General features: G+C 39.9%; 1 protein-coding gene across 1 annotated transcript; it reads right to left on the minus strand.

The window, feature by feature from the left end:
* Positions 1-2,166: 2,166 nt before the first annotated feature.
* On the minus strand, positions 2,167-27,292 carry VWA3A (von Willebrand factor A domain containing 3A). The gene is made up of 30 exons (XM_068146800.1): positions 27,071-27,292; positions 26,416-26,498; positions 26,066-26,186; positions 25,336-25,460; positions 23,862-23,916; positions 23,007-23,105; positions 21,673-21,779; positions 21,276-21,401; positions 19,985-20,093; positions 18,874-18,939; positions 17,967-18,092; positions 16,548-16,686; positions 16,355-16,458; positions 16,072-16,152; positions 15,135-15,229; positions 14,339-14,458; positions 13,489-13,563; positions 12,738-12,882; positions 11,583-11,781; positions 11,089-11,159; positions 10,395-10,553; positions 9,853-9,943; positions 8,654-8,764; positions 7,804-7,901; positions 7,500-7,652; positions 6,723-6,831; positions 5,673-5,817; positions 5,032-5,176; positions 3,105-3,256; positions 2,167-2,300 (listed from the first exon to the last, which is right to left on the minus strand). Exons 2-30 carry the CDS (start codon positions 26,478-26,480, stop codon positions 2,285-2,287), a joined length of 3,207 nt encoding a protein of 1,068 aa, XP_068002901.1. The 5' UTR covers positions 26,481-26,498; positions 27,071-27,292; the 3' UTR covers positions 2,167-2,284.
* Between the last annotated feature and the right edge of the window lie 197 nt (positions 27,293-27,489).

Below are 27,489 nucleotides of genomic sequence, written 5' to 3' on the forward strand. Positions count from 1 at the left end.
CTGCAGTTGTCTGCATGCCCACTTTCCCTCTCCCCCCCCCCCCAACAACTCTTGTGACAAATGATTCTCCCATTTAACCCTGAGAAAGTACTTTTGCCCAGCAATTTCTCTTCTCCTGTAAGTTTTACTTTGCCAGTTTGAAGCTCCATGAGAGGTTTACTTTGTCCAGCTGCCTCTCCCACAACTTTTTAACAATAGTCCACTGTTTGCTGAGGCTGTCTTTACTCTTTGTGGGGGTCTTTTTTCAGTCAGCCTTCTTTATTTAACTGCTAAATCATGCAGCCCATGTAGCAATTGTTATTACAGCCATTACACCTGCTCCTAATCCTCTAATGTGCTTAGATGTTTGCTCTTAGAAAGAGCTAAACCATTAATATCTAGAAACACACATCTGCCTTGCTCCTTTCACCCCCAACACAGTCAGCTCTCTTTGAACTGTTCTTTGTGGATATGAAGTTATACTGTGGACTAATCACAGCTCAGAACTAGAATCAACTGCAAATCTTTTCAGCTTTGGAAAAAGTCATTGCTAGAGAAGAACAGAGTTTACATTAGGCTTACAAAGTATTATCCTTTCACTGAAATACATGAACTAGATATAAACCGTGATCTACTGTGGTGTCTGTTTACCTGAGCACTTTCTTAAAAGCCAGAATTCTCCTTTTGGTTTCTATTCCATTTCTGAAGCAATAACCTGTTTGAAAGAAAAACAACATCTCCAGAATTACAGCAGCTTTCTACAGAGACATCTAGTACGTCTGTGTCTTTGTTGAGCCATGTCCCTGTGTGACAAAAAATCTTTTCATTCAGGAGGTACAGTGAATTTTGAAGTTCTCTGCAAGTACTTTTGGCTGCTATTACTACAGAAATGGTGCTTTCTGGTTCTGGGTTGGTAGTCAGGAAGTGTAACAACTAAGTTAAGGATCAGTACAATTGATCTGTCCTTCACTTCAGCTCTAGGGTGGTATCAAAATGAGCTCTGAATGATACCAGAAGCAGCAGAGAATGGTATGCTACCCAAGCCAGTTCAGTCTACTGAGCTATAGATGGCATTCAGTGCCAACAGGGCTATGCTGCCTCTGGGAAATTACTTTGCTGGTTTGGAGTCCGCTTGGATACCCCTTCCTGGTGTCACGTCATCCTGTTACCTGTTACACAACTATGAAAACAACAGCCCTGAGGTTTAACATATTGTTAGAATTGCTTAAAACCTTTACTACAATGGGAGCTAATTTTGTAAAACTAAGTCTCTCTGAGGCAGACAGCTGGCAGACAGCTTGCTTGCATGTCATTTTCCAAGCCTCAAAAAAAGAAGGAAAATTGACAGGCCAAGGAAAATAACACCAATTCTACTTTAAATAGCAGACACCAGAAGTTAGATACTGTCTTCCTTCCATGTAATAGTAATTAAAAAAAGGCAAATATTGAAAGATTCTTGAGAAATACTCACCTATAAGATTTTGCCTGCTTTAAGAAACTTCTAGCTTTTGCTACTTCTTGTGTAAGTTTCTTTAAATCATCTCCTTCAAAGTAAGGGAAAACAGGATCCTGAAAACAGAATTAGAATATTCTACATCAACTTGCACCCATTTATTATTTTCAAATTCAATCAACTTAATTAACTGAGCCCAAACTCTAAATCTCTCTGCTCCCATCTACTTGCAGAGAAGGTCTTGATCTTCCAAGAGGAGAGCAGAGCAAGCTTGAATACAGCTCAGTTTACTTTTTGCTAAGATACGTTTTGCTGTGGCAATCCCTGAGGTCTCCAGCTGGACCTTTTGTTTAAAATGACATCTTGAAGGACAGGACGGTGGGGAGCAGAAGGCACAGTAAAAGCTAAAGTTTGTTTAAAAACCACAGTGCCTAGATAAAAAGTCTCTTTTTTTCCCCCTGCTTCTTTTTCAGACACTGTGTACTTCCTTTATGGCTTCTGTCACCTGACCAAGGCAGCTAGCAGAGAGGGAAAGCCAGGTACTCAGGTAACTCCTTTAGGTTTCAACATTAACTATTTTAGGAGTCCTTATTAATGTTTCTCATGATCTTCCTTTTTAAATGCAGTTTGACTGCTGCTGTAGTACTAAGCTGATATGAAGCAAAACTAAAGCCAAAAAATCCAATCCCAATAACATACATCTTCATCATCAAACCCCTCTGTCAACAGTCTTTGTGCTGCTAATTGTCCATCCACATCTCCAAAACTGCAGTGGTAGCGCCCTCCTGTTTGGGAAGCAAGCTTCTTCAGAAATTCATTAGCTCCTCTGTTAACAACAAATTAATAAGTTACTCAGAGAAATAATTTCCTGAAAGAAAGAGAAAAACAATTTCTAAGAATTCCTTGAAAATACTGCATTTAAACAAGGAGTTTGGAGAACTTTACTATGAACTTCTGTCTAACTTCTAATTGGCAGTTGCTAATGAAGAATATAAACTGCTTAGCTGGCATAACACTCTAAGACAGTCTGGCCTTGGACATGCTGTATTCAAGAATAGAAAGGCCGAGTTCTTGACGACCTGGGACAACTGCTGTGTTTTGAGGTGGCAGAACTGACATGCACCTATTCTAAAAACCTTGAAGAGCTGAAGGTCTGCTTGGACATCTGCTCCCTGCATCACACAGGCACAGCCCTGAGTAAGAATCTAGAGGAGCACACGCTTTCTGTTACCGTCCCCAGTTCTCAACCATGCCAAGATCCTTGAGAAGGAACATCAGGGATATATATTCAGCCCATGGCTGGTATTAGCATCTTCCTAGTGATCCTGATTCCAGTCCAGGTCAGTGTGTCAGGGTGTTTTTAAGCCTTTACAGGGATGTGAATGTGACAGACCAATGATAAGAGTACAGGATTCACCTCAGTGTAGTAGAGCAGTGCTGCCTATCGCTTCTCTATGCATGTGAAAACAACTTTCTCAAGGACACAAGCTACGAGAGGTGAAGGACATGTGGCAGTTACCTGAGTGAGCCAGTTACCACATGTATGAACACTGAGCTCAAACTGCATGTCCAGTGAACTGAGCATGTGGCCCACATGTGGTAACACAGCCTTCTGACAACAAACAAATCAGTCATATAAAAGATTTTGTTGCCCTGGCAAAGTATCATGTACCTGTCTGTACAGCTAAAAGAAATGGTGTGGATTTTAATATCTTGTTTCTTTCTCAGTCTTTCAATTTCTTTCAAAATCAGACTGCAACTGGTGTCTGGTTTTCCATCAGTCAATACATACAGTGCCTCTACCCCTTGGAAACTGAGAGCCTTCTGAAAAGCAGAAAAGAAACATAAATAATGGGTACATTTATAGAAAAGTTACACTTGAAACTGAAAACACTATTCAAGGATTTAATATAGTTTTGTATTTACCACCTCATGTTAATATTGTCCTTTCCTTTTCACTACATATGAAAGATCAAGGCTATCAATGTGAAAATAAACAAGTAGATAATTTGTAGCATAAGACAACATATTCCTAAGTAGGGCATCACTGAAACCTGGCTCATTGAAAAAAAAAAGCAAATTAAGTGGTTTTGGAGAACTGCTGGGAGAAGATTTTGTGGGAGTTAAAGATGCTTAAAGTCTGAAACTCAAGCTCATTAGGAGGTGGCTTTTTACATTATGAAAACCTGCCATGGTAATTGACTCAGCGGACATTTCTGTAACACACACACACATGCCTTACAGTTTCGCCAGATCTGATTCATGATGAATTCCATAAAATCTATAAGGAGATAGTATCATAGTATCATTCAGGGTTGGAAGGGACCACAAGGATCATCTAGTTCCAACCTCCCTGCCATGGGCAGGGACACCCCACACTGGGGCCAGAGCCTCATCCAGCCTGGTCTTAAACACCTCCAGGGACTGGGCCTCGACCACCTCCCTGGACAACCCATTCCAGGGTTTCACCACTCTCATGGTGAAGAACCTCCTCCTCACATCCAGCCTGAATCTCCCCACCTCCAGCTTCATTCCATTCCCCCTAGTCCTATCACTACCTGAGATCCTGAGAAGTCCTTCCCCAGCCTTCCTGTAGGCCCCCTTCAGATACTGGAAGGCCACAATTAGGTCACCTTGGAGCCTTCTCTTCTGCAGACTGAACAGCCCCAACTCCCTCAGTCCGTCCTCATAGGAGAGGTGCTCCAGCCCTCTGATCATCCTTGTGGCCCTTCTCTGGACACGTTCCAGCACCTCCACATCCCTCTTGTAATAGGGGCTCCAGAACTGGACACAGTACTCCAGGTGGGGTCTCACCAGAGCTGAGTAGAGGGGGAGGATCACCTCCCTCGACCTGCTAGCCACACTTCTCCTGATGCAGCCCAGGATCTGATTGGCTTTGCGGGCTGCAAGTGCACATTGAGAGCTCATGTTGAGCTTCTTGTCCACCAGCACCCCCAAGTCTCTTTCCTCAGGGCTGCTTTCCAGCCAGTCACTGCCCAGCCTGTATTTGTGCCTGGGATTGCCTCGACCCAGATGCAAGCAAGGTGTCTGCAAGAAGAGTCATTCATTTGAGGCAGCATTCCTTTTTTGATTCAAATTTTACAGCTCATGAAATTGCAAGTTCTTTCAGGCTCTGTTTGAGATTATTATTAATAGTTCACTTCTACACTGAGATTTTTGTAGAAGAAAAGTTTCCTCATCTGTTACTAATGCTCAGGAATTGTACTCAATGTCGAGGTGATTCCAACACTGCTTCTTTGAAACTCCAGGCTGGCTCAGAGCAAACTTATTACATCCACAGCTATAGAGAAACATGATTTTGAGCAACTGGCTATTTTCTCTCTCTTCTTAAACTCAGTATAACTGAGCAACTGGCTATTTTCTCTCTCTTGTTAAACTCAGTATAATCAACTCTAGTATCTACAAGCCCTGGGGACAGAAACAGTGGCTTGACTGCTGTCCTGTTAATGCTTTGGCATATAAAAATGTTGTATGCTTTGACCAAATTTATTTTCCTAAAAAACTATCACTCAGATGGAAGTGTTTTATCACCACAAGACATGAGGTCTTCTCCAAAATGTAGTACATTATTTACTAACCTGTAAAGCCATAAGGATGCAGGTATTACCATGAGCCTGAAAACTGGACACCCACTGCACAGCATCATGACATGTTTCATCAGTTGCCTCTACAAGATGCTCCTTCCAACTTTCTGTGGTTTCTGCAAACCTCAGCAGGTTAAACCTGAGGAGAAAGATGTCCCACAACATTTAACCCTGATCAATACTATCAGTTTTCTACTGATTTAGAAAACCCAAACTCCACCAAACACAAATAGAAATCTAATTGAAAAAACCCTTAAACAAACCAACAACTACCCCCACCCCAAACCAAAAAAAACCCCACCCAAACAAAAAATCCAACCAAAAGCCTAGTAGTGGGTTAAGGTCTTCAAGGTTAGAAGAGTCAGAAAGCCTATTTCACCCTGAACAAGAAAATCTATGGGAATGCTGATCTCAAGAGAATGAAAAACATTAGGTATGGGAAACGAGGCTCAAATTTTAAGAGCTCAGAATTGGTAGTTGTGTAATCAGAAGAACAGAAAAAGCAGCTCATGTCATATGTGTATTATGCTCTACCATACAAATTACTTGGATTGCATTTCAGTATTAATGTGTAATTATTAACCTTGTTACATAAGAAGTGCCAATTTCAGTCTCCTATTTGTCATTCATCATACCTGACATTGTTTTTCCTCAGCTGCTCCCAGATAAGAGAGGCGAGTTCTTTTGTTACACATGGCAAATATGGGTCCATGGAACCAGATGTGTCAATCATAAGACAGACATTTGCTTCTAAAATGGTACCAAACAACCTTCTGCTTCCTGGGCCACAACATTAAAAACAACTGTCATTACACAGGCTTGTTTTATTGACCATCCTCTTTTATTCAGCATACTGTAAAACCAGCAGCCTTTAGGGATTATTTTGGGCACGTTTATGCATAATAAATTCTTAATCTGTGTGGAAACGAGGTAGTTCAAAGGTTAATAACAGAAAAATCTTCTGCCATTTCCAATCTAGCACTGTCAGACATTCATTACTAGCCAACTGCAGCAACCTGCATCAAAAAGTTGGTAGCTCCTACTTTAAAATCCAATTAACAAAATGAAAACTGTTTCCCAACAATGATCTTCATGAGCAACACCGAGAGAATCATTGGTCATTGGAATGGGCTGCCCAGGGAGGTGGTGGAGTCACCATCCATGGAGGTGTTCAACAGGGGACTGGACGTGGCACTTGGTGCCATGGTCTAGTCATGAGGTCTATGGTGACAGGTTGAACTCGATCTTTGAGGTCTCTTCCAACCTTAGTGATACTGTGATGCTGTAACAGAGGGCTGAAAATACGTTTCACCAGCAGTGATGTTGAACTTCTAACTAGGGCACATCCTTACCAAAAGAAACGGAAAAGCTGATTTTGCCTGTACGTGTTATTGCATGATGGAAAGCTGCTGACACCAGAAACCTTCTATTCATGGACATGCAAAAAGGAAAAACTTACATCACAACCCTAATTATTTCACAGCAGTCTGGATGTTTGTCAGCCACACAGCTGCTGTGTTCTCTTGTATTTTGATTTTGTTGTCATAAAAGTACTTAAAAAAAGTTCCATGAAGTGCAAAACTGGATGACTCTGCATCAGAAGTAAGGTCTAGATTCATGTTCAGATTTATTCTATTAGAAATAGTAGATAAGAGGACTATAGAAACCCAGCTGCACACCAGTACCTGACAGAAGCCACTGTATTCTTTGTACGTAGCGCTGCAGCACTTTCTCCAGTTGTTGAGTGTAGATTTCCAGTTCTTTAGATTGGATCTGCAGATGCTTCACAACCCCCTGTTGAAATTCAGTTTGTACAAGAGCATCTTACTTCAGGAGATTTTTGCTCAGCTGCTATACATGCAATGTCTGCATCAGAAATGAGGGAGATCAGGTTTTTTCACCTTTCTCTCTATGAAACAGTGCAAGAAAAATTTGGTGACTGTTCCAAATCACCAAGTAAGTGCTTTACCCAAATTAGGAAAGCTCTGTTCTCATGCCAGCCAGTTGTGCTGAACAACAAAATTGTATCATTTGGACAGGTGCACTGGACAGGTTTTATAGATCTAATAGAGCAGTAATATCCTCAATTTAAATTGTTGTGCTACTTTCCAGTCATTACACAAATCAGAACAATCAAGATCCAACACTTTCCCAGTTTCAACTCACAGGTGATTTTTACAAGTTTTGCTCCAAATTTCACAATGCTTTTTCACCCTCTATGAGCAGAGGGAAATGCCAGGCATTCCAAAGATTCCATGCAGTCTGCACTTCAAACAGATTAAATGTATGTTCTGGTGAATAAAGGATCTTCTCTAGCTTTCTAACAGAGGAATGATTTAGAAAGAGCAGGGAATAGAGGAGGAAACCTCACACTACCAAGGCACAAATGTTGACCAAATTCATCATCTTAAAGAAACAGAAAGCCTTTCAGTGTTGTAGGTATGACATCTGCAAATGCTTACATTGATTTCAACACTAGGGAAGATAGCACAGTATTTTGCTGCCACTTTCTTGTGCAGAGACTCCACAGTTCTGTTTTGGTGAGTGCAGCTTGGACCAAACACCAGTCTGGCCAATTCCAGTTGAAGCTTTTTAATACTGTACTTGGTCAGCCACTTGTAAGACAAACAAATGGAGCAACTGGTGATTAGTAAACATTAGAACAGTTTAAGTAATAACACATTGTAAAGAATCACAATGAACACGTTCACATTAATTCACATGGATAATTCCAAAATGGCAATTTATTAGTAATGAGCAAAATACCTCTTTGCTTGAACATATTTCCTCTCTTTTTGGCAGTGTAACAGAGGGAACAGAATTTCTTGTGCACATGGTCTGTGGGTACTTATGGTACACTGTACCTAGTTTAGAAAATGAACAAAGTCATATTGGGAGGGAGCCCCAGGTTTAAATCAGCTCTTTTGAATCACACAGGACTGTCAATATTAAGAACAAAACTAAAAACCTCCAAGCCTCACAGAGCAGCATTACACAATCCCACATGTGAAAAAAATGCAAAGTTTCTTTATATCAAAGTATTTTAAAAAAGGGGCACTTTATTTTAAAAGATTGTCTCCTTCAAGAAATTCCAACCCAAATCTTCTCTAACGATCTCAACCATGATAGCAGCATTTTTCCTTAGAGCACCTTTGAGCAAAAAATCCCAGAAAGCAAAGGAAAAACAACAACAGAAACCTGAAAGCCCAACAAAATTAAAAACAGTCAAAAAACCCCAAACCAACCCAAAACATCCAAACCAAACATCAAACCTAAAAACTCCACCACTGTTTGGCAAGTAAAACTCACTACCACCCACTACTTAAAGCACATTGATTTACCATGAGGGTAGTGGAACACTGGAACAGGTTGCCCAGGGAGGTGGTTGGGGCCCCATCCCTGGAGATACTCAAAGTGAGGCTCAACAGGACACTAGGCTGCCTGATGTATCTGAAGATGTCCCTGCTGACTGCAGAGAGTGTTGGGACTAGATGACCTTCAGAGGTCACTTCTATCCCAGACCATTCTATGATTATCAGCAACTTAACATCCTAACAGTTTTGTCAGAGGAACACTGATAATAAAAAGGCTTTGCTCATCATACACTAACACCTACCCACATTTCTTCCTCTGCCAGTATAAAATACTGACACAGAAAACTCTGGCTGCTTCCTTGGTTTATGCTTTCTTATACTCTCAGTCTGAGGCCATTTTTTCATTGCTGGTGCTACAATTAAAAACAACAAACAAAACACAATGTAGACTTACTTCAACTTGATTACACTCTTACTTGCAGCACTGCTGTTCAGTTCATCCTTTCCTATTAACACAATTTTAAATGCTTTTCTTAGGGTAAGAAAAATCCATCTTACAGAGCTATTTATGCTGCTTCCACAGAAATGAAACCAAAACCTTTACAAATATACAAACTGCCATCAGGAAGCATGTCAGTGGGCATCATTTGAAAATATTAGGGGTTTACAACAAGCAGGATTTGTTGGAAAAGCTGATTAATACTGTACAAAGCACCTTAAGTGCAGCAAATCTGAATCCAGATTTGTAACTACTGGTTACAGACCTACAATGTCATTTCAATAAAACAGTGGATTTCAAGACTTAATGCAAGAAAATGTACATCATGATTTGAAGATGTTAGAGAAGATACAAAGAACAAACAGGGAAATTACAAAAATGGATCAGAAAGGAAAGGGACTCCAAGGGACTGACAGTGACTGGAATAAATTTAAGAGCTGTTTCATATACCAGAAGCAGTTGCCAGAAGTCAGCATTTCAAATGGTCTGACATTTGTGGTTTTTTTCCCCATTATTATTGGATCATAAATAAATCAAGTGGAACAGCATGTTAAATGCAATGGAATCTAATAGTATTAGCATAACTATATATATGGAACTGATAACAAAATAAACCTCTGAGTTGTTGAGCCTTTGGAGGGAGAAAATAGAAAGAGAGTATGAATTGAAATCCAAGAAAAGTGAGGTTCTAATGATGGCTTGGGACAAAGCAGGGCTCTGCTTTCCACCACACACATTGATGTTTCTTGATAGGGGTTGGGTATTCAATCACGAGAGCTGGAAATAGTTACACAGCTGTGCAGTGCTCCTTCTGCTCACAACCTGAAAGCAAGCTAGATACACCTCAGCTAAAACTCACACTGAAGAAATTTCCAAACAACTACAATGTTTCCTATTAGTCTGATTGAAAATTAAAATAGCAAATGTTTCTAAAACTGAAAGTCTAGCATTTTCTTTTAATCCAAAGAAACTGAAGCCAAGAAGCCCCCAAGCCATACAGACCTGGTGGAATTTCTGCTTTAGCACTAGGAGGACGCCACGCCAGTACTCTTAAGGAAGCATTTCTCTCTGCACCATGGTTACCTTTAATATACTATATAATAAAAAACAACATTAAGATGCATTTCAGTTGGGTCATAATTGCATTATTCAGAACTGGAACTACCCTTCACTATTTTCCAGTTCCTGTTTTATTCTGCCTTTTGTAACAAGTCAAGAGGTTGCCAGGGTGATTTGTTAATTTGCAACTTCTTGCTAGGTTAAGTAACTTTAATTGCTCCATTTTAATTATCTTGACAATTTAATTTGCTGCCCTGAACCTAAACACTAACATTTATGGGCAGATAAGTCTGGACTGTTATTGTCACTTGGAAGAGTCCAGTATGGTAATGGCACTGCTTTATAGAAGCACCACTATTGTTTCCCTCAGAATTTGATTGAATATTGGGAACTTAGTGTTGACAACACTGCTTTTCCCTTTATAGAATAGTTGGGTATGATCTCTAATGAAAAGACAGCATCTTAAAAATGGGACCATTTCAAACCATTCTAGCCAGACTCAGAGCTGTGGGTTTAGGAGATGGCAATTCCTGTGGCCTTCTTTTCTCTTTCTTGGCAAGCACATTTGAGTCTCCTTCTGCTACAGCTGGATGATTAGACAGACTTAGTGAACGCTGCTTTAAGGATTCCACCAGGAACACACACTGAAATGGAAGTGCACATTGTTTGGTAATTCATGTATGTGAAGTAGAAAAGGTTTCAAAAGACAGGCATTCTGTATTTATAAATTTAAGAATAAAATTCATATGAAATTTATTCATCTGGTACTGCTTAACACCTCTAATTAAATAGGAACTCCTTCATGATATGTTTGCTCAAACACACAGGAGAGAAATTCTCCCTGCTCCGAGCAAATATTCTAGAAGAAGAGGCAAATAATTAATTCTACTTGAAAAGAATTTATGACTGGATTGGCCTGAAGAATAATTTCAGTTGTAAACTTCTTGTATTTGATAAGGAATCACAGACACTCCAACACCAGTCACTGCAGTGCTACTGTTCAAGTGTTTTCTAGTCCACATTTACTCTGAGGTGATTGTTTTCACACTCTAGAGCATCCCTGTCCATCTTACAAGGATTTTCATTGTGTCCAGTCTTCTGCACTGTCAGTTGAACAAACACTGTTGAATTTTTTTTTTCTGACTAAAAAACTTTTAAAAAGATATAACTAATTCCTACCTTTTGGGAGTAGCTGTTTGCTTTTTCCATTTCAGATACAAGAACAGTAATATCATCACTTTCAAAAATACCTGTCAATCCAATACATGCTAATCAGTGTGGGGTATATAAGTACACACAGTGTAGATTTTTGAAAGTGTAGAACAAATTGTAGAGCATGTACTATCCATTAAAAGAATGAAAATGTCCTTGTTTCCTGAAAGCCAGCCAGTCTGGATCTACCACATTAGTAACTAGATTTTACATATGCATCTTTAAAAGATCTGGCAGAAAATAGTGAATTCAGAATGAAAAATAGTAACAAAAATATCTCCTGCACTAAGACTGCATTGTAGTAGTCTGCAGTAGAACTGAAAAATCTCAGACTTGTGTGCTAACAGAGCATTATTGCATCCTCAAAAAAAATAAACTACTTGATTGGGAGGGAAAGAGTATTAATAAATATCATTTAAGGAATGAAAAAGAAGTACATGCTGACTTTCCTTCCCACATACCTGCCTCTCCAAACCAATGAAATCTCCCATTGGCTGCCTGTACTATCTCTTTATAAGCTGTGGCAGTTTCAGTTGGGTCAGCAGAGCGGGCTGGCAGCATTCTGTTGGAGTCAGTGTCTTCCATTACACTGAAGAGGCAGACGTGAAGCTGCAAATCAAAACCTATGCAAACCTCAGCTACATAAGCACTCAGTGTGTGCTGGAAGAAGAAAAGAAAAAAAAAAAGAAAAAGAAAGTCTGGAGAAAAGAAAGTCTGGAGAAGAGAAGGCTCCGAGGTGACCTAATTGTGGCCTTCCAGTATCTGAAGGGGGCCTACACGAAGGCTGGGGAAGGACTTCTCAGGATCTCAGGTAGTGACAGGACTAGGGGGAATGGAATGAAGCTGAAGGTGGGGAGATTCAGGCTGGAGGTGAGGAGGAGGTTTTTCACCATGAGAGTGCTGAAGTACTGGAATGGGTTGTCCAGGGAGGTGGTTGGGGCCCCGTCCCTGGGGGTGTTTAAGACCAGGCTGGATGAGGCTCTGTCCAGCCTGATCTAGTGTGGGGTGTCCCTGCCCATGGCAGGGGGGTTGGAACTAGATGATCCTTGTGGTCCCTTCCAACCCTTACTGATACTATGATACTATGAAAATGGCATTTGGATTCTGAAATGTTCAGACAACTCCAGCCTGTGCACATGATTAACAGCCACAAAGCACGTGCACTATGAACATGTATCTGAGCAATGGATTATTGTTATTAAAAATAGGAGCTGTGTCTACGTAGCATACTGTGGATTTCCACCATAACATTATTTGTGACTTTGTTCTCATAAGGAAATAACAGCATGTAAAAAACTCAAGGGCTGGTTTATTCAAACTCAGGAATTTGCAGTGAAATGATGTCCAGAGCTGGAGTGGGAAAGGATTCCAGAAAACATCTCTTCAACTTTCTCTGATTCACACATTATTAATTGCTACCTCCACCACATGAATAGTGATTGCAGAAGTGGAAGTTTAAGATCCTGACAGTTATGCTGGCTTAGATATGTAAATGAGAAAAGCATTCTGCCAACAAGCTATAGTGACTAACCAAAAGGAAATAAACAAGAGAAAAACAAAGTGGAGATTAATACTGATAGGAACTTAGAGAATGCAAAACCTACGCTCATACTTACTGTTTCCTGATCAGGTATTCCAGTGGTTAGCAGGTAAAGTCCTTGTGATTTGTGTTTATCTTTGTCTCTGAAGTCTACTTCCACAGCTCTCCTGAGAGCACTCATGAAATTTCTACTCCCTTTGCACTGCAAGTTCAACACCCACCTAAAAGATGACATGAGAGACAGAACAATCAGGCTATGTAATGACCCAAATTATTTTAGTTTCTGTATTGCAACCATGGGAAACTAGTTTTAAAGATAAGATTCAGAGCATAGAGATAAACCAAATCTCTCTTATAAGCAAATCTGTAATGTAGCAGACCTTACAGAAAATAAAAATGAATGCAGAGGTATAATGAAACCACTGAGGATGCAACTCCACAAACAGAACTGGAAATTGCTTCCAATGTGTGGGTAATAAACATAAGGTTAACTTTAACACTCCAGTTGCATTTGAAATAGTTTTCAGTTATTCCTGTCAGCTGAGCGTTTCTTACACAGAGATTATCCCATCTGTGTACATACATATTCTCTATACATATGAAATACAAAGTCTCTAGGACATACTAAATTTTATAATGCTGTTTTCACAATGAACCATCATGAATGAGTGTGGAACACCTCATGGCAAACTGTTTTCATAATATGATAAAAGTATCAATTTTCCAAATTGCTCACAATGCTGCTTCAATCAGCTTCTATGTTTAATTTGTTTCATGGTACCTATAATCACTTCCTTCAGCTGTATGGGAAAGTTATTTGATCCTACCTCCAAGCACTTTGTAAGTTTTCTGGTTTAGAAGGAACTAGTTCCAGCTGCCAAGGCACAACATCACTCCCAAATCTTTCACAGAAAGACAACAGCAATTAATTGACAGATTATGCTTTAGAACAAACACAAAGAATAGATTCACTGAAAAATAAAAGCAGCATTTGGGGTATTACAGACATAAAATTGGCTGATGCTTTATCGTGTTTTATTTCAAACCATTTATCCATCACTCAGCAGCTGTTAGATTTTCAAAGTAATGAGCCAGATTACATCTTTCTTCCCTGAACAGGATACAAATTGAGCTGGTAAAAAGCTCAGAAGGATTTCAACAAAAAAAACCACCCCAACTATCAGATGCTGCCTGTATGTCTCCTGGGAGGGAAGGGTTCTGCCCTGACTCCAGGTTTGGAGCTCTGTGAGTTGCTGTCTCCTGCTTTTAGCTGTCAGTCAGGAGCCTGCCTGGCTGTCAGCCGCTGTGCCACACATTTCTGACTGCTGGTTTGAGTATAGAATTTCAGTACTATCATATATTTAAATAATACTGAAGTTACTGTAAAATTTGAAAGGGAGCTCTCAGATAGGATATCTAAGACACCACAAATCTCTTTCTACAGGGTTTGTTACAGGAATCATACAATCAGTTCCAGTAAGCCTCAACCGAAAGAGTGATTTTTAATTACTAATCTGGTCTCCATACATCTAATCCTTTCATGCATCCAATACTGACAAATTAGTGCTGCTCTCGCAATTATTTCATCCTAGAACATTAAATATAATTTAAAAACCCTAAAATGTTTCATTTAAATGTGTGACAACTATTTGAAAAGCATCTTAAACAGTTGCTTACGCTAGAATATTGAAGTAATCTTTATCTGACAGCTGCTCCTCAAGTAACAGTCGCAAAGAATGTTGGATATGGATGATGTACCTCGAGTTTGTCGCTGATACATCAACAAGTATGACCACCCTACAGAAGAAATAGGTTATTCATCAAAAAGGAGGAAGAAAGAAACTGATTTAATTACATACTCCTGTTTTCACTATACTCAAAACTTGCCAGGGGAGTATCTTCCAGCTATGCAGCAAGAGAGTTTAAATACTCGATGTATACTTTAAATTTTGTTAATCTTTTATAAAAGTTTTAAAATCTGCAAAAATAAGGTGAGATTGAAAAAAAATAATAAAAATAACAACTGAAAATTCTCATTCTTAAATGATCTGATAGGGTATTGGCCCATGTACTGGCTGTTGAACCTTAAACACATCCTCTCTTGTCTTTATACTTGAATATCCAAACCACGCCTGAAACATGTGGATGTTATCCAACAAGAAAAGTTGTTGGACAGTTCCCTGTCCTTTCCCCAGTCATCATTCCAGGAGCAAGTGCAGTATTATTCCAAAGACAAACAGTAATGTTCCTCCCAGCAAGTCAGTGACAGAAGGGTTGCTGAGATAGGGACCACATGGTCTTTTTGAGGTCCCTTCCAACCCCTAACATTCAGTGATTCTGCGATCTGCAGCTGCTGTCTCTACATCTGAACAATTTCTGCCCTGGATCCTTGGAGCTGACTTGCACACAAAGAAAAAGCTAGCAAACTAGTACCATCAGTAATAATAAAAAAGAAGCCATCCAAGTACAATACCTCCTTTCACAAACACTTCCCCATATTCTTCTGCTAGCACCAGCCAGCCAGTCAATTCGTTTCTCATAGATTCTTACCATTTTAGCAAGGAGTTTCTATGGATAAAGTACAGAAAAAGCAAGTTTAAAAAACAAATCAAGTAAGTATTTTATGGCCAAATGCTTAATATATTAAGTAAATTCACAGAATAGTGATGAAAAAAAGACTAATTTTCATTCATTTTGACAGCAGCATTTCATTCTTAGTGAAGATAAAAGATAACAGTCCACAAGAAAAATGTACAATGGTAAAAAACCCAAACAAAACAATGAAGGGTCTAAAGGTCTAAACTCTCCTCTCCACATTTCTTCTTCCTCCTTCTTACCTTCACAAAACATCTTTCAAGTCATGCAGCAACCATCCCAGCTTGCTCTTATGCTACTTCACAGAAAGTTCCTGCTAGGCCCTGAGTCTTTACTGGTCTGGCCAGTAATAATTAGACATTCCTCTTCATAAAACTTGTTTGATTTGCAAATAAATAAAATGGAATACAAAACTTTTCCCCAAAATTATTAAACCAAGATGAAATGAGACAGTTCTGATCAAGTGAGCAGGAGTACTCTGTGGTTTCATATCCTGCCAACGTACAGGCTAACAGATTCATGAATACACTGGTAAAATAACCTAAATACATTCTCACACATAGATCACAAAACCAGCAACAGTGATGGACTCTTTCCCTCCCTCCTCACTACCGTATCAGTTGGACATGGTGATCTTGAGGGTCTTCTCCAACCTGAATGTTTCTGTGATATGAATCTGAGTCTTAAGTCTGACCAGATCATGGACAGATGTCTGGACATGAATCTCCGCAGTCCTCGTGCAACAGGACAACTCTTGTGGAACAATACGATGGCAACCTAGTCCTGACAAGGCCACATCACTAAAGACAACTCACCTGATAGTTGTACAATATTGGCAGGTCAACATGGATATTTTTCACAGTTCCATCATACCATTCAAACTGCACCATCACTTTCTAGAAGGATAAATAAAACAGTCAGGTGCTTACAGAAGCCTACAGAAGTTTCACTAATATGGAATTCCTTCCTGAATCATGCTTGAGAATGGCATAAACATCAAGGACACAAATTCCAGTTAAAGCCTGCAGAATTTCGCTAAGTACTGATTTTAATTAGACACAGCAACAGAAAGACAAAGACAGTGTCCTTATCACTTACCTCATGTAGAGTTGATGATACTGTTTTTTTAAGAATAGGTACAAATTCTTCCACAGGAGAGAAGGCATTGGGAGCCAAAACTTGATAAAGGTTCAACTTTTTAGCTATGGCAAGGAACAAAGAAATTAAATAAAGCACATGCTGTGCCTTGAATTCATGTTTCATACCTGTCAAACTTTTGTTTCCATGCTACCTTTCAATCCATTTGTCTTTAACCAGTCTGTTGAGGTTTCGGCCAGGCCACATGGTGTTTGAAGAACTAGTGGTCCTTCGTGCTTTGGGGGCTTTGGTACAAAGTTGGAAGGTACTGTACTTGCAAATACTGTGGAAGCCTAAAATGGATTTTAAGAAAGAAAAACTCTTGCAAGTTTTGGCATAACTTTTTTTAACCCTCAATCCAAAATACCCAGCATAGAATCTTAGCTTTACTTACACTCACCAAACTTAAGCTGAGATTCCAACAATAAAGTACTTGGAAAATTACTATCATTAGTCATCCTAAAAATGGAGTTTGGGGAACAGTGTTCCATTAATGTCACTGTGTTTAACACAATGCCAAAACCACAGGGAAATTAAAACATTATGAACACTGGCATAAAACCAGCCAATCATTTCTCTATAGCAAGCAGGCAGGGAAAGGAACTTTGCCACACACAGATTAAAACTTGACTGTTCCATCATCTATGTGTATCAAGTCAAATGAATCACATTCTACTTTCATTCACAGCAATGGAAACAAGTGAACAAGAACTCCTTTGGGGCACTAGAATTCCTTTATTTCAAAAAGGGGTTAGAGACCTCTCTTTTTTCAATGGACAGAAGTTTGTGGAGATATTCTTTCATACACAAAGTTTGACTACTAAGTTTCTGAGATGACATGCTTTTATCTAAAGGACCATCTTTGTCATTTCAGGGTAACTTCTGCCTCATATGTACTCTATATGATCTTTAGTAATTGTGAGCTTAGAAGACAGATGAGAGAATTCTGTATATATAGAACAGGGAGGATGAGGGGAAACACAAATACTGTTCACAAATGACCAGTTTGCCTCCTGTGTGGGATGTCTCAGGTCAGATGACCAGATATGCAAGGTTAACAAATTGAAGCTTTGAGTCCCTCTTTCAGATCAGATCTGTCCACCTCACACAACTGCCTCCAGTGGTTGTGACAAAGAAGAGACTATTCTGCTAACAAAGAAACTGCTCATGTTTGTAAAACAGTTCTGCTGAACTTTTAGCAATGAAGTTTAGCAGCCACAGGTGAATTCAGACACTAAGTACAGGGACAAGCTAGGAACTTCACTTACATGACTGCACACAGTTAGGCTGGTAAGCTTCTTAGATTCCCATTATGATCATGGTACAGTGCTCTTTTCAGTGCATTGCTTGGTCTACAAAACTTGCTGCATTTTGGAGCTGTATATCAAGCAAAATGCCTCCTTTACTGGTTTTGGCCTTAGCTTGTTTTTACAATGGATGGCCAACACATAATATTCACAATTCACATCAAAATTATCTAACTAATCTTCTAATTGTTTTTTTCATACTGTGAACACAAAAACCCCCTACCCCTGCTACTTCAAAGTATATCTGAAAACAAAGAGATACGTACCTCTGCTACTCTACCAATATGTGAGCCACAGGTTCTGCTTTGAAAAGTCTGTTTGATGCTCTTGAGCAGGTTCTTAGCCTTCTGGGATTCCTCAATAAGCAGATGAAAATCACTGCTATCAAAATTCTGTGCATTTAAAAAGAGCAGAGGGAAAATAATTTAACCACTATTCAAACACCAACCAACAAAACTTTCTTACTGTGGTGTGCAAAACACCTATACAAAGCTGCCTGGCATAGCAGAACTGAGTGTAAATGTATCTAATGCATCACATAAGTTATTAATCATTTAATAAACAAAACATTATTCTATTCTTTTGAGTCAGTCTACAATAAGCCACCACTTTCATCCCATTCATCAGCTTTAAGTCAGTGAACAGCATCTGCAAAATTTACTGTGTTTTTAGGAAGGGGTTTTCATTTGCAGGGAGAATTAAGCACAGGTTAACTGACCACAGGAGAAACTTCTACTCAGATGATCACAGAATAACAGAACATTAGGGGCTGGAAGGGACCTTAAACGATCATCTAGAACAAGCAGGATCACCTAGAGTAAGTCACACATGAATGCATCCAAGCGGATTTTGAATGTCTCCAGAGAAGATGACACCAAGGCAGAGTAGGGGGGGAGGAGAACCTCTCTCGACCTACTCTCTACACCCCTTCTAATACACCCCAGGATGCCACTGGCCCTCTTGGCCACAAGGGCACATTGCCAGCTCATGGTCATCCTGGCCACCAGAGCTGCTCTCCAACAGATCAGTCCCCAACCTATTCTGGTACATGGAACTGTTCTTCCTCAGATACAAGCCTCTACACTTGTCCTTCTTGATAATTAGTTTACCATCTAAATGCAAAGAATCATCAGAAAGAGAGGAAAATGTGTTCCCTCTCTAGCTGCCACATACCTCTCCCTTTGAAGAGTAGCAATGGTAACGGCCTTGTACAGCTTCTGCAAGGTTTTTCAGAACTGCCTACATACATAAATAGGAAGGAAAAAAGTTGCTTTAATTTGGTAGTCTCTTTTGATAATGTGGGATGTTGATATTCAATCAAAGAAAGAATCTTTGAGGTAGTTGTAGTAAGAAAAGCAAAGTAATTATGTTTCCATTGCTTGCTTCCCTGTCTCATTTTATACAGCTGAAAAGCAACGAAATTTACAGAACAGGCAATAAGGGTCATGTTCATTCACCTTGTGTTGAAATGCCAGTCACTCTTCCTTTGAAGGCAGGCTTGTACCAGTCAGAAAAAGGCATTATCACTGCAGAGTGCACATAAAATATAAGACTGTCCTTCCCCTGCCCACAACCACCTTTTAAATCCTTGCTGCTTTTTTCACCTCTCCACTTCCTTCTCTACTACCTACTACTGCAATATTTTACCCACAACTGCAATACTCTTACTGCATCCAATCTTCTCTTCAAACCAGGATTTCAACCCTTGCCACTTAAGTCACTACATGCCTTAGGGACAATCTCAAACAAGACATCAACACCTAAACCCAGGTTTCTGAACAAAAGAATCTGATTGTCCTTCTGACTCCCTCTTCCTTCAGCCAGTCACTACTAACACCCAAGCCACTGCTCATGATCAAAGCTAATTTGAGCAAGGCTGCTAGAGCTTGCACTGATGCTATTCCATATAAACATTTTCATTCCAGAGAATGCCATACTCACATGTTCTCACTCTTTAGTGCCTGCCTTTCTCCTATGATCCATTTCCCTACCCACTCATCCTTACTGCAGTACTGCCCAGCTGAAGTCCTTATTTCATTCTGTATTTTTCATCACAGGATGACTATTTGGAAATAACTGATTCCCTTCAGCTGCCAAGCCTGTCAACATCACTTTTGGCTTTGGTATTAACCCAGATGAATGCTCCCAATTTTTTCAGGTGTGCAATCTGCTCTGGAGAACACACAGCTCTGCATCGAGATCTTTAATGACTAATCAGCTTCTCCACAAATTTATGAAAGAAGACATTGCAGCTGAATAAGAAACAAATACCAGGACTACTTACCAGAGCAGAAGCATTGCTACAATCATATGTAACAGCATGAACCTGCAGTTTTCTCCCCAGCATACACTGCTGAGCATAGTCAGACAGCAATTCCAAAGACTGATCAGGGCTGATAAATGGAAAAAAAATATTAACAATGGCAGTAATCAAATAGGGGCAAAAGGTCATACTAAAGGAGACTGGGAAGAAAACTCAGGAGGAAAGAAATAACAAATCATGGGAATGAAACCCAGTCATTCAGCATTTGACCTCCTCTTCTCCTTTCAACAGTTACTGAGCTACCACTACTGGGATTTTGTTCTGTCATGAAAACCTGAATGATAAGAAAACCACTGGAATTCTATTCCGGTTCCTAACAGCTTGTAGGTGAAATGTACTAAATTACTCCTTGATAGCCCTGAAAGCTAAAAAACAAGAATTGTGGTCTTGCTTTTCAAGTCAGATCTTCAGCTATGTAATGAGGTCCATTGTCTTCCAAAGGCACCAATAAAGCAAGATTTCCTTTGTCTTTAGAACTCAGCGACCCACACGGCTTTGGTTTTCTGAATTCTGAAGGGTCTTCATGCTAGTAAAAACCTCTCTTGGAGCTACACTTCTGCCAGAGACAGATATTAAGGAGGTCTTCATTCACTACATAATAAAAACTTTTGCTTTCTGTTCAAAGCGAAACTTGGAACCTTTTAACTGAGCCCTGTGTTCCGCTGTAATGCAATCTCAGTCACCCTAAACACCAAGCTTCCCAAGCTTATGCCATCCCTTTGCACATCTGAAATAAATACAATGAATAAGTTAAGAGTATGGGAACACTCCCTGAATCCTTACTGCAGTCTTTTCCTGGCAATTCTGACTCCAGTACTGCAAGTTTGCAAACGATAACAGTGGAACTGCAGAACTGAAGCCACTAATTTATCTAATCCCAGACCTGGTTAGTTTATTTAATCAAACATTTTAAGTTTCCCAAGATTGCTTTATGCTTTTTTACAACAAAATCTTGCTCATCGCTTTCCCAGAGGTGTGGACCCTTTTTACTAACATCCTTAATAGTGCTGCAGGATTTTTATTAATGTAAAGCAAGAGTTGGTAGACTCTCAATTATTACTTGGATGACTGATCTGCAAAGGAAAAACATAGCTTTGTATCAGAAAAGAGATTTATAAATAGTAAAAAATGTAGGAAATAAAGAAACTCAGCAGTATGAACTGAAAATACATAAACCCTATTCACTTTTACATCAAGTTCAGATTTTTGTATCTAGGCTAAAGCTTGCTCTTAGGACAGGTAAGAAATTTACCAGCTTCCTACAATAAGGACCACAGAATTCAGTTCCTTCACCATGAAGATATGTCTTAAAGCTTTCAGTAAATTGCAGCCTTGGCCAGGCTCCAGCTGTTGTATCCATTCTCTTGCTTCATGTAGCCTATGGGGAAGAAAAGGAAGATGTACACTTAACATGCAGGTGCTAAATAAGATGGATCATGAAGATTACTGCAAATCACAGGAGCTAAGATATTTTATGCATGAACGACCAGCTTGAAATCACTGACTACTGACTGCACTCAAAATTGACTGCTTAATAACTGCAGGCACAAGATGAAAAATACTATTTATTACCCACAAGAGACTGCTCTAATGAAAATGGAGACTTGGTTTGAAACACCTTTATTTTTTGGAAAAATGAACTCACTTACACATGAATATTGATGTTTTTTGGACTCTCCCACAGTGGTGAAATTTCTGTACTGAATGAGAGGCAGTACAGTTGCTTCTTGTAAGACAGCTGTTCATCAATTAAGCCCTAATAAATAAAAGTCAATGTATTACTGTCCATGCAGCTTCTCATAGAGGTATTATGTAAAATAATTAAAAGAGTAATTTCCTGAAAATGGTTGACAGCAGTATTTTTAGCTACCACAATGAAAACCTTTCAAGAAAAAAAGTGCTATGGATTCAAATATTTGGTAAGGAGTACAGAAACTGAACCTGCAGACATATGGTAATCCAGCCCATTTGTTAATGGGGCAGGAAGCAGGGGATATTTCTTGTACTGCTATCAGTTGATAAGCACATGAAACAACACACAGAACAGTTTGCCCAGGGAGGTGGTGGAAGCCCCATCCCTGGAAGTTTTTCAGGCCAGGCTGGATGGGGCTCTGAGCAAACTGATCTAGTGTGAGGTGTCCCTGCCCATGGCAGGTTGTTGGAACTATATGATCCTTGAAGCCCCTTACAACCCTGACAATTCTGTGATTCTATGATCTACTGGAATAGGCATATTCACCCATCAAACAACTGCTAAAAAACGTTGAACACATATTCATGGACAGGGCTAAACAGCAGTTCAGGTATTAAAGCTAAGTCAGCCACACCATGTGGAACTTTTCTTGGTTAGTTTGATTTAAATGAAGACACGAAATGCATAAATGTGAAATACAGGCAATATAAATAAAATTCAAATAATTTTTTAAGGAAATGAGTTGTATGAATTTGCCAAGTTAGACAGTAAACCACACTCACTATATCTGCCTTCCTTATCACAAAAATTGTATAAAAATTAAAAGCAAAATAAAGGTCAAGTTTCTTGCGGGACTTCAGGAAGTAATTAACTTACTAAGATTCCAACCAAAAATGTGAAGTGTGCCTTGTTGTGACAAAACATGAAGGCGTAAGGGAGTTTTATCTGCTTTAGATAGCTCTACGCTGAACTTGATTCTAGCTCCTAGAGCTGTTTCTATTTGGCAAGTTTATTTCATAGAATATGCTTGTACAAGAATTAAGAAACTTCTAAATATTATATATGAAACATATTATTATGGTACATACCAGAGTTTGTGTGAATCTAGACATTAACAAACTACACATTCAGAGACACTTAAAACATACTTTTCTACATGAGAAACCTTCTATTTCATTGCATATCATGAATTTAAGCAGATTTTTTTTCCTACCTATTTCCTGGCTTGTAGTTGTACAAAAGATTGATTAGTAAGTTATAACTGCCAAAGTCTGGTTTAGTATTACTCACCAAAAGATCCTTCTGGAAATCCAGTAGTCTAGGTCTGTAACTCATGTCAGACGTATCAATCACAAGGCCAATTTTGGTTCCTTTTATAACACCAAATACCTTAAAAATATCACTGTAAATACTAAGCTTATCTAGAGCGTTTAAATCTTATCATTCCTTCTGTAAAAGGCCACTCTAAAAGACAATATTAGGTACTTATTTTCACCCTAAGCTTTTTAGCATAATGACACAGTGACAAAGCCAAGGGAAAAAAAGCAAACCCCACAAACAAAAACCAAATCAAACCAATATAAACCCCCTACTGGCTGATGGTTTATCCTTAACACTGACTCCTATTTGCCCCTTCCCAAGACAATTATTCATTATTTGAAAGGATAAAAAGTAACTGTCTGCAGCATCTCCTTCAGGTTAAATCAAACAACTTTGTAAAAGCCAGATACTGGAATGCTGCTTCTTTCTCTGTCCCCTTCACGGGGGAGTTGTGAGCATTAGCACTGCTAGGCACAATAAATGGTCAACCAGCAATGCAAGGGAGGGCACAATGGACTTCAAGGCAGAGGAAAAGTCAGATGTTATGCTCAGCATTCTCTGCTCCCATCTGAATCTCACTGAGAGGTCCTGACAATTAAAATTGCTCAGACTAGATTTAAAGAGCAGAAAACTGCATAGCAATGAAAGATCAATAAAAACAGTCATCAACATAGGGGACCACTGTCCATGATGTGCAACTCACAGTAAGCAATGATAATACTTCAGCTGTTTGGAAGGCATTTTTCACTAGCATTCAAATGTTAATGTGTTCTTTAATGCCATATACATTTCCATTCTAAAAATACACTGCAAAGTTGAAGTTACCTTTCTGCTGTCCTGCAACAGCCACTGAATTCGCTGCTGATAAAGTTCAACCACTCTGACAAAAGGCATAGCACACATTTAGCTAGAAGCATTCTCTTGCAGTCTATCATTGTACATTCAAACTTCACATCTTTTTCTCACAAATACAAAATCACCTTTTATTACACTATCTTCAGTGTTCTTATATGGCTGCAAGGTTAACCATTTAAATACTTCTTTCCCTGAAGCTGTTTATCCCAGTAGATATGTGGCTGACTGACAAACTCCATCACTGAAATGGTTTCTATCAGTTGATGGCTTTTCTGTTCAGAGATAGGAGAGGAGTATTCATAGTCCACGTGTGAACAACAGAAGCTCAGTCAAAAGTGAGTTTAGCTCATTACACACGAGTTACTGCCAGGAGATGTACTTGATACAAACTGCACTGCTGCTTAAGAGACTTAAGAAGTATGAGATTGTGATTGAAAGGCACCACACCTGCTGAAGTGCCAGACTAACTGCAGCACAACTTGCACCATTTAATTTTCAAATAGGTATAACCTGAGGTAAAGCAAAGTGCTTGCTGTCCTCCAAAACTGTTTTACTTCAACTCATACTTAATACCACATGCATAGTTTTTCCAATTCATTGAACAGAAAGTCTACATCAACATTTCAAAGGGAGGAAAACGTTTTTGCTTTTTTAAAACACAAAAGCTATTTCCTTTTTCAAATCAGTTTCACAGATAGTTTGGTTTGCTTAGATGGTCCAGGGCCCAAGTACTGAAAGAGGACCTTCTGAAGATTCTGGATCTTCATGACTGATAGAGTGAAGTATGCAGTAGTGGCACTCCTAGGAAGAGTCTATCACAGAGTGAAGCCCAGCAAAAGCATTATGATCCCTGTACAGTTTGTTCAACCTATTCATTAAATATTTTCTTCAGTTTAAGTTTCCTTGGGTTTACAGATTTACAATGCAGTTAGAAAACTTGTAGCTTTCACATATCACAACTAGATCCATGGCTTTAAACTAATTCAAGTTACTGTAAACACAAACCCACACAATACTACCTATGAAAACCCAACTATTAGCTGCCCTCCTAAATGAGCTAACTACTTCAGTTCAAAACCTGGCTGATAGGCATCTTCATTAAAAAAACCCAAAACCTCAACAGTGTTGACATAAAATCATCATCTACCCCAAATCTCAGCAAAAAGGATTTAATGCTGAGATACTCTGAATTTCCCAGAGATAACAAATGAAGACTTAAGTCAGAATCTGTCATCATGGAGGATGGAGAAATCAATTACAGTTCAAAACCATAAACAAGATGGATACTTACTCAGAAAGTCTGGACTCAAAATCAGTAAGTGTCTCTTCTCTAAACTCTATCTCTTCCACACCACTCTCTGAATTCCTGGAACACTACACATAGTTAGCACCAGAGAATCACACAAACTAAGATTGACTAAAGAAAGGCCAACGTTGCACTTACAAACTAATATTGCCTTTGTCCATCAGATGCTGTAATGTTAATTGCAAGGATTCTAAACTGTAGTTTCTGAGCCATTCTTCTGTTGTTTGCAGCTTTTTAAACTGCATTTTTTTCATCTGTTCTCTCTGCAGATCAAGTAAAAAAATAAATGCAGTATTAGAAATTAAATATACTGTTCAAACATGACAAGAAAACTGTTAAGTCCTAAGGATAGCTGCTGGTAGGCAGTACATAGCCACAAACCCCATGATTGTAGGTCCTGGCTCTTTTGGATGTGGAATACAAAGGAAAAGGTTTCAGAACACCCTCAGATTGTGAGCTACAGGGAGGGAAAAGGAGAGTTTACTCTGGGAGAGGCAGGAAGGGAAGACAAGAAATAGGAGAGTTTAGTAAAAGAAATACTCCTGTGATTTACCAGAGAAGAAGTAAAATCAAGCACTTTCAAACCCCACCTCAGAGAGTTTGAAGGGGTACACATTGTCTTGTGGTTTTCTACAGAAAAATGCAGTATCAAAACTCAGCCTGCCTTTATTGTTTTGCCTGATTTGTTCACAGATGTTCTGCAGAGAAACTATAAAAAATGTAATGACTTCATCTGTGAAATTCTGTGTATATACAAACACATGTAAGGAGACACATCACTTGTCTATCAGCTTATTTATTTCCCACACTGTATTTGTAGTGGGTATGTGTTTTCTAGTTGCTCCATTTAGCAGGTAAACTCGCCTACCAGCAGATCTTGTGTCTTGTTGGTATCTGATACCAGAAATCCTCTATCTGGTCCTAGATGAGGCACAGTAAAATCTTGCTGTGGTGAATGATTACCCTCTAGTCTGGATTTTGTGGTCACCCTATAAGACAATGAAATTTATAGGATGACTTCATTGCCCATAATATTCCTGTATTGTCATAATGTCTTTTTTTCTGTAGGAACTGGTTTATCCTTCCACATTTCTTTACACGCTCCAGTCGATACACGACAAATGTTTTGAAGGGACATAGCACACGGTTTATATGTGCTACAGTAATTCAATCTGTATCTACATATGAGGTCCTGACAAGATTGTTAAGTGTCCTCACCCAACGTTTTCCAGAAACAGATCACTGTCCAACAACTGTGCCATTTTCCTGGTGTGTGTAGCCATGACATGAACAGACTTAGCCTTGTTGAAAAAAGGCAAAAGGACAAAGTATTAGAATAAAAAGCTAAAATGCTCAGGAATATGCACTGTTAAGAGTTTGTATTAATGCTGTCACCAACTGTTATGATAATTACATTGCATGTGGGACAACAGCAAATGAAAAAACAGCTACAAATTACAATTCTGTATCTACAGAAAACACAATTAGTAACTATTCTGCGGGAGCTATTTGCTAAGGGATTTAATTCAGCTCATTATACAGCTGCTGGGAGACAAGCTACATAGCTCAAATTGACAAAAAGATTTAACTAAAGCACAACCCAGAGCGCTGCGGGCCAGTGGGAACGGTGGTGGGAGCAAAGGGCCGGCAGCCTGAGTCAGCCGGGGAGGGGAGGGAGGTGTAGGGGAGGGGAGGGAGGTGTAGGGGAGGGGAGGGAGGTGTAGGGGAGGGGAGGGAGGTGTAGGGGAGGGGAGGGAGGTGTAGGGGAGGGGAGGGAGGTGTAGGGGAGGGGAGGGAGGTGTAGGGGAGCTCAATCTCGCGTCCGGCCGCGGTAGGACAACAGTAAAACCGACCTCAAAGCCCTGTCTCCCACCTGGTTGGGCTCTCCCGCCTCACTCCGTCCTCAGCCGTCCGTGTTCTTCTGCTCACCAGCGGGTGTCAAAGGCGCCTTCTCTCAGCGCTGTCCTGTCCCCCGAGACTCTCCTCACCTTACGGGGAAAGGCCCCTCAGCTCCACCGCCCCCGCGCCGTCCCGTCTCCCGAGCCTCACGAAGGAAAGCCCTCCTCGTCGCCCATCCCCTCTAGCCTAGGCACATCCCGAAAGACCGGACGGCCACCTGCGCAAGTGACAGGGAACCCCCCAAACACCCCCAGGCCAAGGCACGTCCCGGGACTCACCCGACCCCTTCCCCCGCGCGGGCCGGGTACCGGCGGCTCGCACGGCCCAAGGGGCAGCCCAGCCTCACACCTCCCTCAGCGCGGGACGTCCCGGGGGCGGCCCAGCCCCACCGCC

Source organism: Melanerpes formicivorus, unplaced genomic scaffold (assembly GCF_026170545.1).
Source record: "Melanerpes formicivorus ecotype bairdi unplaced genomic scaffold, bMelFor1.0.p_v2 SCAF_14, whole genome shotgun sequence".
Lineage (NCBI taxonomy): Eukaryota > Metazoa > Chordata > Aves > Piciformes > Picidae > Melanerpes > Melanerpes formicivorus.